This window comes from Phodopus roborovskii, unplaced genomic scaffold (assembly GCF_943737965.1).
Source record: "Phodopus roborovskii unplaced genomic scaffold, PHOROB, whole genome shotgun sequence".
Classification (NCBI taxonomy): Eukaryota; Metazoa; Chordata; class Mammalia; order Rodentia; family Cricetidae; genus Phodopus; species Phodopus roborovskii.
In genome coordinates this window covers 15018991-15031124 of record NW_026126567.1, presented here as the reverse complement: position 1 = coordinate 15031124, position 12134 = coordinate 15018991, and the positions used below count along the sequence as shown (strand labels likewise).

The window sequence follows — 12134 nt, the reverse complement described above, 5'->3', positions numbered from 1 at the left end:
CAGCCACTCTGTCCTCTTGTAAGTGGGTACTAAGTACCTTGTACCTTTCAGGCATTGGGACCCACATCACATGAAGACCAGACTACACTTGGACCTCATTGCCAGCATTTCCCAGGCAACAGACAAATATAACACAGCTGAAGCCTTGCTTCATAGTCTCTGGCGTTTAGTATAATGACATGGAAAGCATTCCCAAGGCCTTGCATATCTGCCCAGGCAGAAATCCCATGAGTTTCTCCGAATGTCTCGGTTCAGGAAGAAGTGAATTTGTTCCTTAAAGTTGCATGAGATTCCTGCTTGGAGTGATTGGGGTGGCCAAGGGCATAGAACTGAATAAAATATTCCAAGTTGAGGGCCAATGGGCCAAAGAAAATAGGAAACAGACAACAAGGGGCCAGACACAGGGCATGTAGTCACTGTAAGTAAGATAAATCCTTTTAAATTCAACATCTTACTCAGAGCAAAGTACAAGTGAGCAAGAGGAACCATGGTAATAAACTCAAGGCCGATTGCTGAGCTGATGGCAGAGGCAAAATGCAGACCATTTGGCAGGCAGTAGAGAAAACACAGCCCAAAGAAGGACAGACATAGGCTACAGGACCAGCTTTGGGTGGAGAGGTGACAAGAAATTGGTTTTACATTCTCTTGTCCTACTTGAGAGCAGGTAACTTGGCCTCAGTTTTACAGCCCTCATTTAGGGATATTCAGGGATAGTAATAACATCAGCTCTACTGCTTCTTCTGAAGACTAAAACTGAGCTTACAAAAAGAAAGCACTTGATACTTACAACCTAGTGAAATAGTCTATAATGTCTGATACACTGCCAACCACATTTTTCCTTATCAAAGCCTATAATGGAACTTAATGTGTCAATCACTCAACGAGTAGTTCAAAAGTCATTTAAAAATATTTTATGATGGACATTAAATACATTACACAGAATGATTTTATTTCTGAGGCATTGCCTCATACAGCCTCAAACTCACTATGTCACTGAGGTTGGTCTTGAATTAATGATCATTCTGCTTGTAACCCCAAATGCTAGGATCACAGACACATAGGGGACTAGACATTTTTTTCAAGACAAGGTTTCTCTGCTTACGAGTCCTGGCTTTCCTGGAACTCACTTTGTAGGTCAGGTTGTCCTTGAACTCACAGAGATCTGTTTTTCTCTGCTGGGATTAAAGGCATGTGCCATCATCACCTGGCAGGGACTAGACTTTAAAAGCCAGTTTTATAAAATTTAAGAGTGGGAGGATTAGAGTTGAAGTCTCAGCCTAAGGAGTTTTGACTATGCATCCTTCAGAGATCATGCTAGTTTGTTATGAGTATTTGTTATGTTGATCTAGACATACATTCACTTAGGTGTCATTCCATACATACTAGCCATCTATTCATCGTGAGGCTCTCATTTGGTCTGATTCAAGGGAGCTAAGTAAGATATGATGGCAACAGTCAAAAGCTCTTAGTTTGGGGGCAAGATGGAAATAAGATTAAACAATATCATGGGTCAGAGATAGCAAAGGCTATAGGGAAGCCACGAGGGCAGAAAAATTCATCCATTCATCTGTTAGTCATGCAACAAACATTTTTTTTTTCCAATTTACGTATTGTGTGCCAGGTACCAGTAAAGTGTGGGAATGTAACCACAAATAGAATAGGTGACCCTTGATCTCTTGGACCCATTGTGGCTCTGCTTGTTACAATTATGAAGAAGGGTTGAATTGAGATTTTAAGAATGAAAAGTAGCTAGACATGTTGATGCACATCTTTAATCCTAGCATTTGGGAAATCGAGACATGTAGATCTTTGAGTTCGAGGCCATTTTGGTGTACATAGTGAATTTCAGGCCAGCCAATGCTGGGTCGTGAGACCCTGTCTCAACAGAGAAAAAGAGTGAGGAATAGTGGTAGAGGCAAACAAGGGAAAGGGGAATTCATGAGGGAATTTCTCCCTGGAAAGGGCACTGACACGTAGCTTGGTTGACCCCCATCTCACTACTAAGAGGCCTCACCTTGGGTCCTTGCAAAAAACTTTGTTGTGGACTAGGGCTGTTTTTTTCTGTAAAGAATTTCTTCATACTCTGGGTGACTAACCTCCCCATAGGCAGCTGCAGACTCATGTTTTAGGACACTCGATTCTCCTACTTTTAACCATGTCTATAAGACATACAAAAGCATCTCCAGGTCTAACTTCAGCTGTGTATAGCTTGTCCTTTCATTTCAGTCCTCATTAATTTTACATGGGGGGGGGTGAGAGACAGGGAGAGGGAGAGGAAGAAAGTGGGAGAGGAAGGGGGAGGAGAGAATTAATGAGACCTACAGTTAAGCTCAGGTATGATGGGCATGAATAATATCCATTATGGGAATCATATATGTGCACAGACAACTATTAACACATTAGCCTATACTATGGAATATATAATAACTTCAAGGACAATAAAACCCAAATTTCCCTACCAATATGGGCTTGTGTGCTTATAGTCTTCACCTTTTCTGAGACATTTCAATGGGCTGAATGTGAGGTTTTCTATCAGTTGCTATTATTTGCATTGTGGATAACACAAAACAATACCTATTCTTCTCTGTAGACTTACAAAATCAAAACAAGATCTGTTACTTTTAACCCCCCTTGACTATTTCTTTCCTGTGAATAAATCAGGAAACTGGGGAGCTGTTCCTGTGTATGCTTGCCTGGAGGTCCCTTCAAGCTAATCTGTGTCTTCTGCTGAGACATGTCAAGATGATTTTGTAGCAAGGTCACGAGAGGTCTCTGAGTCACGGTAGATGATAATGAGGAACAGCCTGGTGTTAGTCATCTGTGTGTTTTATTATGTTCTAATTCCTTCACAATCAGATGCTCCCTGTAGGGAAAGTCCTGTGACTTCTGACAGAAGAAGAGGGATTGTCACTAAATACCACAATACATTTTAGGATGCAAGCACTGGCAAGTGGGGACCTCCATCAGCTAAAAAGAACTAGCTCTGCTTAGCTTCTAAACGAATATGCAGTAGATGGTCTACAAGTGCTTTGCATCTGATGGGCCTCAGAGACTCATGGTTTCTGTGCTTGGTTGCCATTTGCAGTGCAGTTTTGGAAACTAGTACTAGAGACTTCAGGTATGGCTTTGGAGGTTGTATCTAAGTCTGGGTCTGGCCACCCACCCCACTTTGCATCTTGCTCACCACAGTGTGAACAGTCCCTGTGACATACTGCTGCCACCGTGAATTCTGCCATACCTTTCCACTGCAAAGGCCCCAAACCCCCGGAACTGTGAGCCCCAACAAGCAGGTTCTCCTTTAATGTACTTCTGTCAGGGATATTGGTCACTGTGACACAAAAGTATCTAAACACCATTGGTGTAGGGTGGCCTTCTGCCTGGCAACTTAGTTAGCAACTGAACACGAAACCAAGACAACTGGAGTTAGCTATGTGCCATTAAAACTGGGAGGTGATACGTTTGCCTTAGAGAAATCTTTACCTCCCTGTGGGCTTCTAAAAGGCTAGTGAGACCTTTATTGGGCTCTGGTAGCCCCGCCAAGGCCATGCCCAGCAGGAAGGGGTGTTGGGAAGTGCTGTGGTGGCTGGGCTCACTGGATGAATTCTACCCAGGCAGAGGTTTTTATTTCAGAGATGCTGTGGTACTTTCATCCCAGGAGATAATTACTAGGGTTGCAGCATCTATCCAAACTGCATAGCCATCATTCTGAATGCATTGTTTAAAGACTGTTCATTGTTAGCTACCTTCATCCTTCCAGAACAAATCCTCTGCCAACACCTTTCCTTTTAAAATTTAAAAAGCTAAAGTGTTAAACCATTACTTTCAGCTGTCAAAATTCTTGATTATTATGATTTCAAATTTGTTTACAGTGAATATATATATGTATACATACAAATACATATACATATATATACATATATATATATATATATATATATATATTGCATTTATGCTAAGGAAAATGTTATTATAACTTGAACCTGTAAATCCTTTATATTACTGCTACTTATCAAGTTTACAATTCTAATTTTTTGACATTTTCTTCCAGTCTCAGTCAATTAGACATTATTTCTCAGTAAATTTTGTCAAAGAGAGATGCTGTTTTGCACTCCATCCCTTCAAAGCATTTTTTGCTTTGTTGCACCTGGACATTGTGTAGCTAAGACTCTGAGATGTGTGCTCTGTGGGACCTGATTCTAGTGTAATGCTAACCTGTTTGAGGCTGGGACACCTAAAGGTGGTGTCACCCATCCAGTGGTCTTGCTGTAGAACACAACTGGATAATGATGTGTCAGAGTATATGTCTCTGTGTTTTTTTGTTTTTTTTTTTTTAACCTATAAAATTGTGTACTCTACTCTGGAAATTGAGCCAGAGCCAGGTGTTAATTCAAGGCCAGCCTTGTCTGTAGAGTGAATTCCAGGCCTGTCAGGGGTACATAGTGAGAACCTGTCTCAAAAAAAAAAAAAAAAAAAAAAAAAAAAAAATCCTGCGAATTATTTGGAATAAGAGGTCTACCCAGTGGAAAAGAAATTCAAATAGATTTAGATTTTTATGGGATTGAATCAGCCAAATCAAACACAGGCTTTCCTGAAGCTTCCAACTTCTTAATGGAAAGTCACGCTCTTCAGAAGTTTGTTGTTTAATTATAATCCATGCCTTTTGCAGATATATTATGGGGTGGGCCGAAAGGAAAATGTTAGACATGTCCACTTGTGGTTTCTATTGTACTGCTTTGAGGATTGCCAACTGCATACGCTGAGTGGTCTGGTGTGAGCAATGGCAGTTCATTTGTGGTAGGCTCAACCCCTTCGGTAGGAAGCAGAAAATGCAATAGAGCGGATATGGATTACAGTGAGGAGCATCTGTAATGTGATTTCCCATAAGCTCACCATGTCAGATTCTGACATAAAATTCCTGATACTTGTAATCATAAATGAACTTCATTGTCTTCACCAGAAAAGAACTTTTGTAACATCTAAAAATGGAACTTCCAAGATTTCATTCTGAAGAGACCTTCTGGCCCCTCCCTCGTTTTTTGAAACAGGTCTAACTGGTCTCAAAGGAGAGAAAGGCAATCCAGGCATTGGGTCTCAAGGTCCAAGAGGTCCCCCTGGGCCAGCAGGTAAACCTTCCTACCTATCATAAATTATAATATATACACCTTTATCATTACTTCATAGGTAAAGAAAATAGCCATGTTCCACCCTTGTGTTAACAGGGACAACTATGTTTCTCATTTATTTTATTGAAAAGTCGGTGCACTGGTCACAATCCACCCATGACGCCAGTCTTAAAGGTTACAGCATGTTTAGGTTCATTTCGATTAAACGAGTTAGATCAGACTGTAGTAAATTCCAAGAGCTTTGTGATACAATGAAACTTTAGGACATTTGTGTACTTCACCCATGTTGAACCACCCTCCAAGGAAAAGGTGAAGAAGGCCCACCAATCTCAATTTCCTAAACACGGTGATGCCTCATGTCCATTCATACTCCTAACTGGAACTAGGCTCACATCCTCAGCTGACCTGTAAGGGAGGCATGAAATCTAGAGAAACACAAGGGAATTTGGAGGGCATTGGGAGTTCCTGCTCTGCTTGTCTTGCCAAATGAGCTGTGTGCAAGTTTTGGGTTTGGAGTATAATATCATGTTTTTCAAATTATCTCCAGATGAGCTGAGTTGTCACCGGAAACATGAGCTTGTGTCCTATCGCATGTACAACCCAAGTCTTAGCCTATTTGAGTCAAATGATTTTGTTTTTCTTTTCAATGTAACAGTGATTGTGGAATATTATTCTAGGCCATAGTCCAAAATCAACAGGTCCATCTTGATGGTGAATGCTTTGACTCCTAGAGGTTGTGTGAGGAACTGCAGGCATGTGTTACACAGGTTTGGTGGCCTGTGAGAACTGAGTGTACTTGTAGAATTCACATTATTCAGACAGCAAGTGGTACTTGGGTCTATATCTCATTCCAGTGCGAGTTGCGTGGGATTTTAGTTCCTTACAGCTTTAATATTTCATATGTACACAATTTGTTTTGATGTAATCAATTTCCATTCCCTCTCAGTTCCTGCCCAATCTGCCCCCTACACACTACCTTTCCCTTCTAATCTCATGTGCTCTTAAAAACAAAACAACAACAACAACAACAACATTGGGTTCACTTAGTGCTGCCTCCATGTGTACAGAGAAGGATAATGTACTAAACTGTGGGGAGCCTCTCAGAGGCCACTTCCCTGAAGAAAACTCACTTCTCTCACAGCAGCCATCCATTTCCAATAGCTCCTCAGTCAGGGGCGGGACTTCCGGAGCCCCTTCCTCTCTGTGTCATTAAATGGTTTATTTCTAGTTGAAGAAATTAAGGAAAGTCAGGCCTAACATTCAATAGCCATGCAAAACAAAACAAAACAAACAAACAAACAAAAAAAAACCCAAACCCCACAAATTTCTTAAATTTGAAAAAAATTTAATCACCCCTTATTTCCATTCAAAGTTCTTAATTGATGCAAGAAGGCCTATTAAAATATTAGACTAATATACTGAGTCCAATTTAAACCACTTTTCATTTGTCATTTCCAGAATAATCTTTTTAGACTAATTTAGTTAGCTGAAACTATTAGCCAGTACTAATTTACACAACAATTTTAGCTTTATGAGATTGTGACTTGGATATATTCATGTGTGTGTACATATGTGCATGCCTACACATTCGATTCAGGAAGAGCTGTATTAGAAAACGAGAGCTCCATTGAGAAAATGAAGTTTTTGAGACTGGCCTACTCCTTTCTCTTTGATACCCAAGAGGACATAGAGGATAATGCAGTCTGCTCCTTAATGCTGCAGCTGACTGTAAGGAGGAGAATCCTTTGCTCAGGGACTCAACTTTAGGACAAAGAGCGCAATGAGTACAATGGCCGAATCTCCTAATTGTTACATCTTTCATAGTGGTGGTCTCAAAACTCACTATTGTTGTAAGTGACAATCTTCATCATTGGCTGCTTCATAGGACCTTCAGGGGAAAGTCGTCCTGGCAGTCCTGGGCCACCTGGCTCTCCTGGACCAAGAGGTCCCCCAGGTCATCTAGGAGTTCCTGGACCACAGGGTCCTTCTGGCCAGCCTGGATATTGTGACCCCTCATCATGTTCTTCCTATGGTGTTGGAGGTAAGCCCAGCCTCTTATGGGCTTTGCAGACTTATACAGTGGTTACTACTAACCTGTGGAGGGGTTGGAAATCAACAGTTAGGAGAGGACAGCAAAGCCTGGACTCCTCATACCCTTACATTATCTTCTGAAAGTGCAATTTACTGTCCAGTCTACTTAAATCCCCCAGGGGGAGACTTCAGGTTTCCTTTGTTTCTAAATATTAATCCCTGGACTGGGGATATAGCACAATGGTAGAATATTTGTCAAATGGTAACACACACACACTTGGCCTCCTACTGGGTCATTTGTTGCGTACATTTGAACATTTTAGTATCCTCCATGCTGTTTCTGTTGTGGTGTGGCCATGACATCCTGTGAAATTCCACTCTCAGTTTTAGACCTTCCCCATAATAAACAAGGCCCCTATGATTCTTTTAGAGAACATCATGCCCATCACACGGCAAGGAAGGTCTTAAGAATAAAAATAGCCGTGTTATCTTTGCTTCGTCACTAAGGGATAGATTGAGAATCTGAGAGATGAAGCTTCCCACAAATGGCAAGTCTTTCTGCTCACACCAGGGCCTTTTGGAATCACGAACAGTGCACAGATTAGCCAGTGAACGGACATTTTTCTGCTTTAAGAGAAATGTATTTAACCTTAGTTGTCTGAGAAACTGGTCAAAGTTTTGTTGATGTATTTTTCTCTGTTCATCTTTTCCCTCCTTGTCCTCTCAAATCTGTCCCCTGTCCCTTAAGACCTCATCCCGTACAATGATTACCAGCACTGAAGTGTCGATCTTGTGCTTTGGTCGCACTGGCCTGGGCATTTGGCTATGAATACAGGATTGGTTCGCCACCACCACTAAGCTCCTGCCCGTAACCACAGTCACCTCCTTCTTGCTGCCACTGCTCTCTCACGTCACCATGTTCAAGTTCCCTGCTTGCCCCTGCTCCAAACATGACTGAGTGATAACACCAAAGTGTAACAAAGCAATACAGGTCAACTGTAGTACAAACTGACTTCCCGGGTCAGTCTGAACGGGGTTCTGTGACTGCACCAAGACTTCACCCCAAACCTCCTCTACACTAAGGCTCTGTAACAGTTCCTTAACCCTGTGTCTCTTTCCTATCCCATACAAGATGAGCACCCGCCTTCCTCTCTTGATCACCCTCTTCCTGCTCTCCCCTGGTGACGGACTTGTAACACATGTTTGAGTTTTTAACCTTATATTTTCTTTGATGATTCTCCTTCACTTCAGGGTTTCTTTTGTAAATAAAATATACAATATTTAAGCAATTGGCCACTCTAGTTTTCTAACACCCGCCCCCGGCAGTTTGTTTTCCCTTTCCTCCTTTTACTAACCCTGAAGCACCATGGGGAAGTAGCATGGTGGGCCTCTCTCCTCCCGCAGGGCACCTCTGTGGTTTACTGACCAAATCTGTGTCTCTAAGGACTCAGAGAGGGGAGACCATCCACTTATGGTTCCTGGGTCCCATCAGGCCCCCACCCCCACTTTGCCTCTTTAGTGTCCCATCCGGATCAGCCTGAGTTCACGCCGGTCCAGGACGAGCAGGAAGCCATGGATCTGTGGGGCTCAAGCATCTGATGGCCTCAGGACACGCGAAGAGCAGTGGCAGCCCTCTTCTGGAGCTTTATTTACAAAATGTTGTCATGTGGTCTGTATGCTACTTTGCAGGGGGAGGCGGGGCTTGTGTCAGCTGCTATTTCCTCTATGGCTAGCGTTAATTATTGTTTTTTTTTTTTTTTTTAAACTATGTTTTAAAACGTCCCCTTTTGTGACTCTGTTGAAATCTTGTCCCTTTGCTGTTTGAATTGCATGCCGGATAATTTGGTCTTCATCCAAAGAAAAAATGCTGAGAGAGGAATTGAAAGGTTAAATAGAACTCTGGAGTTTCTTCTTTGTTAGATCATTTCAGTTTATAAGGGAGGTATGGTTACATTGGAGGGAATTGGGGTCCCAGTAGCGGAAGAGTGCATTTGGAGATTCACGGATTATGTCACCCACCCATACCCACGGCAATGACTTTGCTGGTAATGAAAACACCACCACCTTTGAGGAAACTACCTCTTTTTTGTTTCTTCTTCTTAGATCACTCAGTAACTGGCTTCACGGGTATTCAGAAGTAAGAGCTAGAATATAGCCTTTCTGGATTTGATAATTAAAGAAACAGATTCATTCTGCTTTCCAGTAGTTTTTGGTCCATGTAAAATAATGACTTCCTATCAGCTCCGATGCAAAAGAGACCTTTTTTTTTAAATGAATAATTTGTCCAGCAGTGTGTTTCAGGGCTTGCCTCCCCTTGACTACAGGGATTGCTTTGTAAATGCAGATATGTTTTTGAAGACTTGTTTTTATTCTTTTTTTATAAGCAAATAAAAAAACTGAAAACAATATTTGAGGATTCTTTTTATTGCACTTCTGAACATCACCTTCAACTTTTGTGACCCTAGTCGGGTGTCCACCTGAAAAGGGACACCTGTGGTCTACAGGTAAGCATTCCAACTCTCACCCCTCCACACCTTCATCTACAGTGGAGTAGAAAGTTTACAAGATCTAATGGCCCTCACACAAAAGGCCTGGCATCGTTTTAGCATCATTTATAATTTACCAGGCAGGGGAAAGCAACACAAATGCACCAGTTTTGCTCAATGACACAGTGGCTCACCAAACAACTCCTTTGTGTTCTAGTAGTAAGAAATTCCTGGAAACTTCTAGGACAATGGCTGTCAACCTTCCCCATGCCACCACCCTTTAATTTAGTTCCTCATGCTGTGCTAACCCCCAAGCATAACATTATTTTCATTGTTAGTTCATAACTGTAATTTTGCTACTGTTTTGAATCATAATGCAAATATTTGTGTCTTCTGATGGTCTTAGGTGACCCCTGTGAAATGATGAAATGTTTATTTGACTCCCCCCCACCAGAAAAGGGGTTTCGACCCACTGGTTGAGAACATCTGCTCTAGATGGTAAAGAGGAAATTAAATTGAACCCTATAGTCTCTAGCCCTTAATCTAGAACTTCTCTCTCTCTTTTCTTTTAAAGGAAAATCACAGCATTAAAAATATTTGATATCTGTCTTAGTGAGGGTTTCTATTTCTGTGAGGAGACACTGTGACCACAGCAACAAAGGAAGACATTAAATTGGGAGGTTTACAGTTTCAGAGATGCAGTCCGTTATCATCATGGGAGGACATGGCAGCCGGCAGGCAGACATGGTGCTGGGGAAGGAGCTGAGACTAGAGAAATAGTCTTGATCCCGCAGGCAACAGGAAATGGTCTGAGGTGCTGGGTGTGTCTTGAGCACATGTGAGACCTCAAAGCTCACCTCCACAGTGACACACTTCCTCCAGCAAGGCCACAACCCCTAATAGTGCCACTCCCTTTGGGGGGCATTTTCTTTCAAACTACCTCGAGTTCTATTCTTTGCTGGTTGAGATTGGGAGAGCAAACGGTATCTTTCTGTAAGTGGCACGACCCTGCTGACAGCCATTTTAACAGTGTTGGGTGGCTTCATTTACAACCAAATGTAGCTTCTGTCTGGATCAGGAAAAAGCTCATGAGAAGCAGAGTGTTTGCGGGGTCACAGCATTTTCTTACCCTCTGTCCCCCTGAGGATTCTGTTACTAGAGAAGAAATCTCTATAACAAAGAATTCAGCTGGCAGCTTTTTGTGTGTGCCTTTGAGGACCCAGACAGATAGCTTTCAGGTGTAAAGGAAGAAGTCTGTGAGTAGGTAGCCTGTATCCATCTTTAAGTCCTGGCTGAAATTTACTGCAGAAAAACAGGACCAGAGAGGAAGAGGAATACGTGATAGCACACGGCAAATCCACATAGTCTGACCTGGGAGAACTCCAACTTAAGTACTGACACCTTAACACATTGCCCCATAACTGTTCTCTGTCAGGGTTCTCAGTCTGGGACATTTAATGGTGACTGTCAAGATGGATAGTATGTCTGTTCTAGGGAGTTAGGAGAGGACAAATGATCTAATACTGTGCCACTGAAAAGACACAGTTGCCATGGGTGATGATACCATTGGAGGCTCTAATCCATTCACACCATTCTTTGGTTGCACAAAAGTACCCGGGCTTTGGTTTTGTTTGGTGATCTGAATACATTTACTTAACAACAGCAAGTCTCATTTGTTTAGCATGTGTTATCACTTAGATCCAGTACATCAGCTTTTTATTGGGCAAAATGTTCAGAATAAAAGGTGTTAACTCAGATTCTGGACGTGCGTGTTTATAATGCATCACTTGTAATACAAGCTGACTCTCCAGCATTGTTTCTGACTAGCTTTTCTTGGCAGGAATGGATTTCTATATATAGATAGATGTAGGGCATTTTCTGAAAGTAATAGGACATCCATCCTATCATGAGAAAAAAATATCACTCCTCAGAATTTTCATCACGTTTGTTAGAATTTCTGTTTCTTTTGAGAATATTCCTTTTAGGATACAGTATTTTTAATGCCAGAAAGACTCTAACTCCAGGATGACCTTGTTCCCTCTTTCTTCTTTGCCCTTTATTTCCGGCTTCATCTTTCCGTGCCTAACATTGCTGTTTTAGTTCCGAGGGTGAAAACAAGAACAAGAGAGTGTGAACTATGTGCTCATGGAGCTTCTATTCCTTCCTTATGGAGAAAGAAGCAAAGTGCATGAGTAGACCAGAAGATTAATTAAAACTCATAAGTGACACAGAGATGGAAAAAAAAGTGCTGAGACAGGAGTAGGAAAGGGAGTAATACAGGAGCAGATGCTTCTAATTGGGTGGGCATAAAATGCCTCTGAGCAACAAGCTGAGAAATGGAGAGAAGCAGACCGCTGGAGGTGCATGGAAGCAGAGTTCAGTGCCCTCTGTCAGGAAGCTGCTAGTCACATGCAAGGAGGCTAGCAGGTAGGAGAGTCAATGGCAGAGGGAACAAGACGAACTTGGAGACCAAAGCAGGCAATTAATGGCTTAA

At 42.0% G+C, this 12134-nt stretch overlaps 1 protein-coding gene across 1 annotated transcript in view; it reads left to right on the top strand.

Moving 5' to 3' along the window:
* Window positions 1-9556, top strand: part of Col14a1 (collagen type XIV alpha 1 chain) — a 163305-nt gene extending 153749 nt beyond the window's left edge. Inside the window, exons 45-47 of the mRNA XM_051202657.1 lie at window positions 5046-5123; window positions 7009-7164; window positions 8674-9556. Of these exons, the coding sequence (XP_051058614.1) occupies window positions 5046-5123; window positions 7009-7164; window positions 8674-8753 (314 nt within the window). The 3' untranslated portion in view covers window positions 8754-9556. The remainder of the gene's footprint in view (window positions 1-5045; window positions 5124-7008; window positions 7165-8673) is intronic.
* The last annotated feature ends 2578 nt before the right edge of the window (window positions 9557-12134 follow it).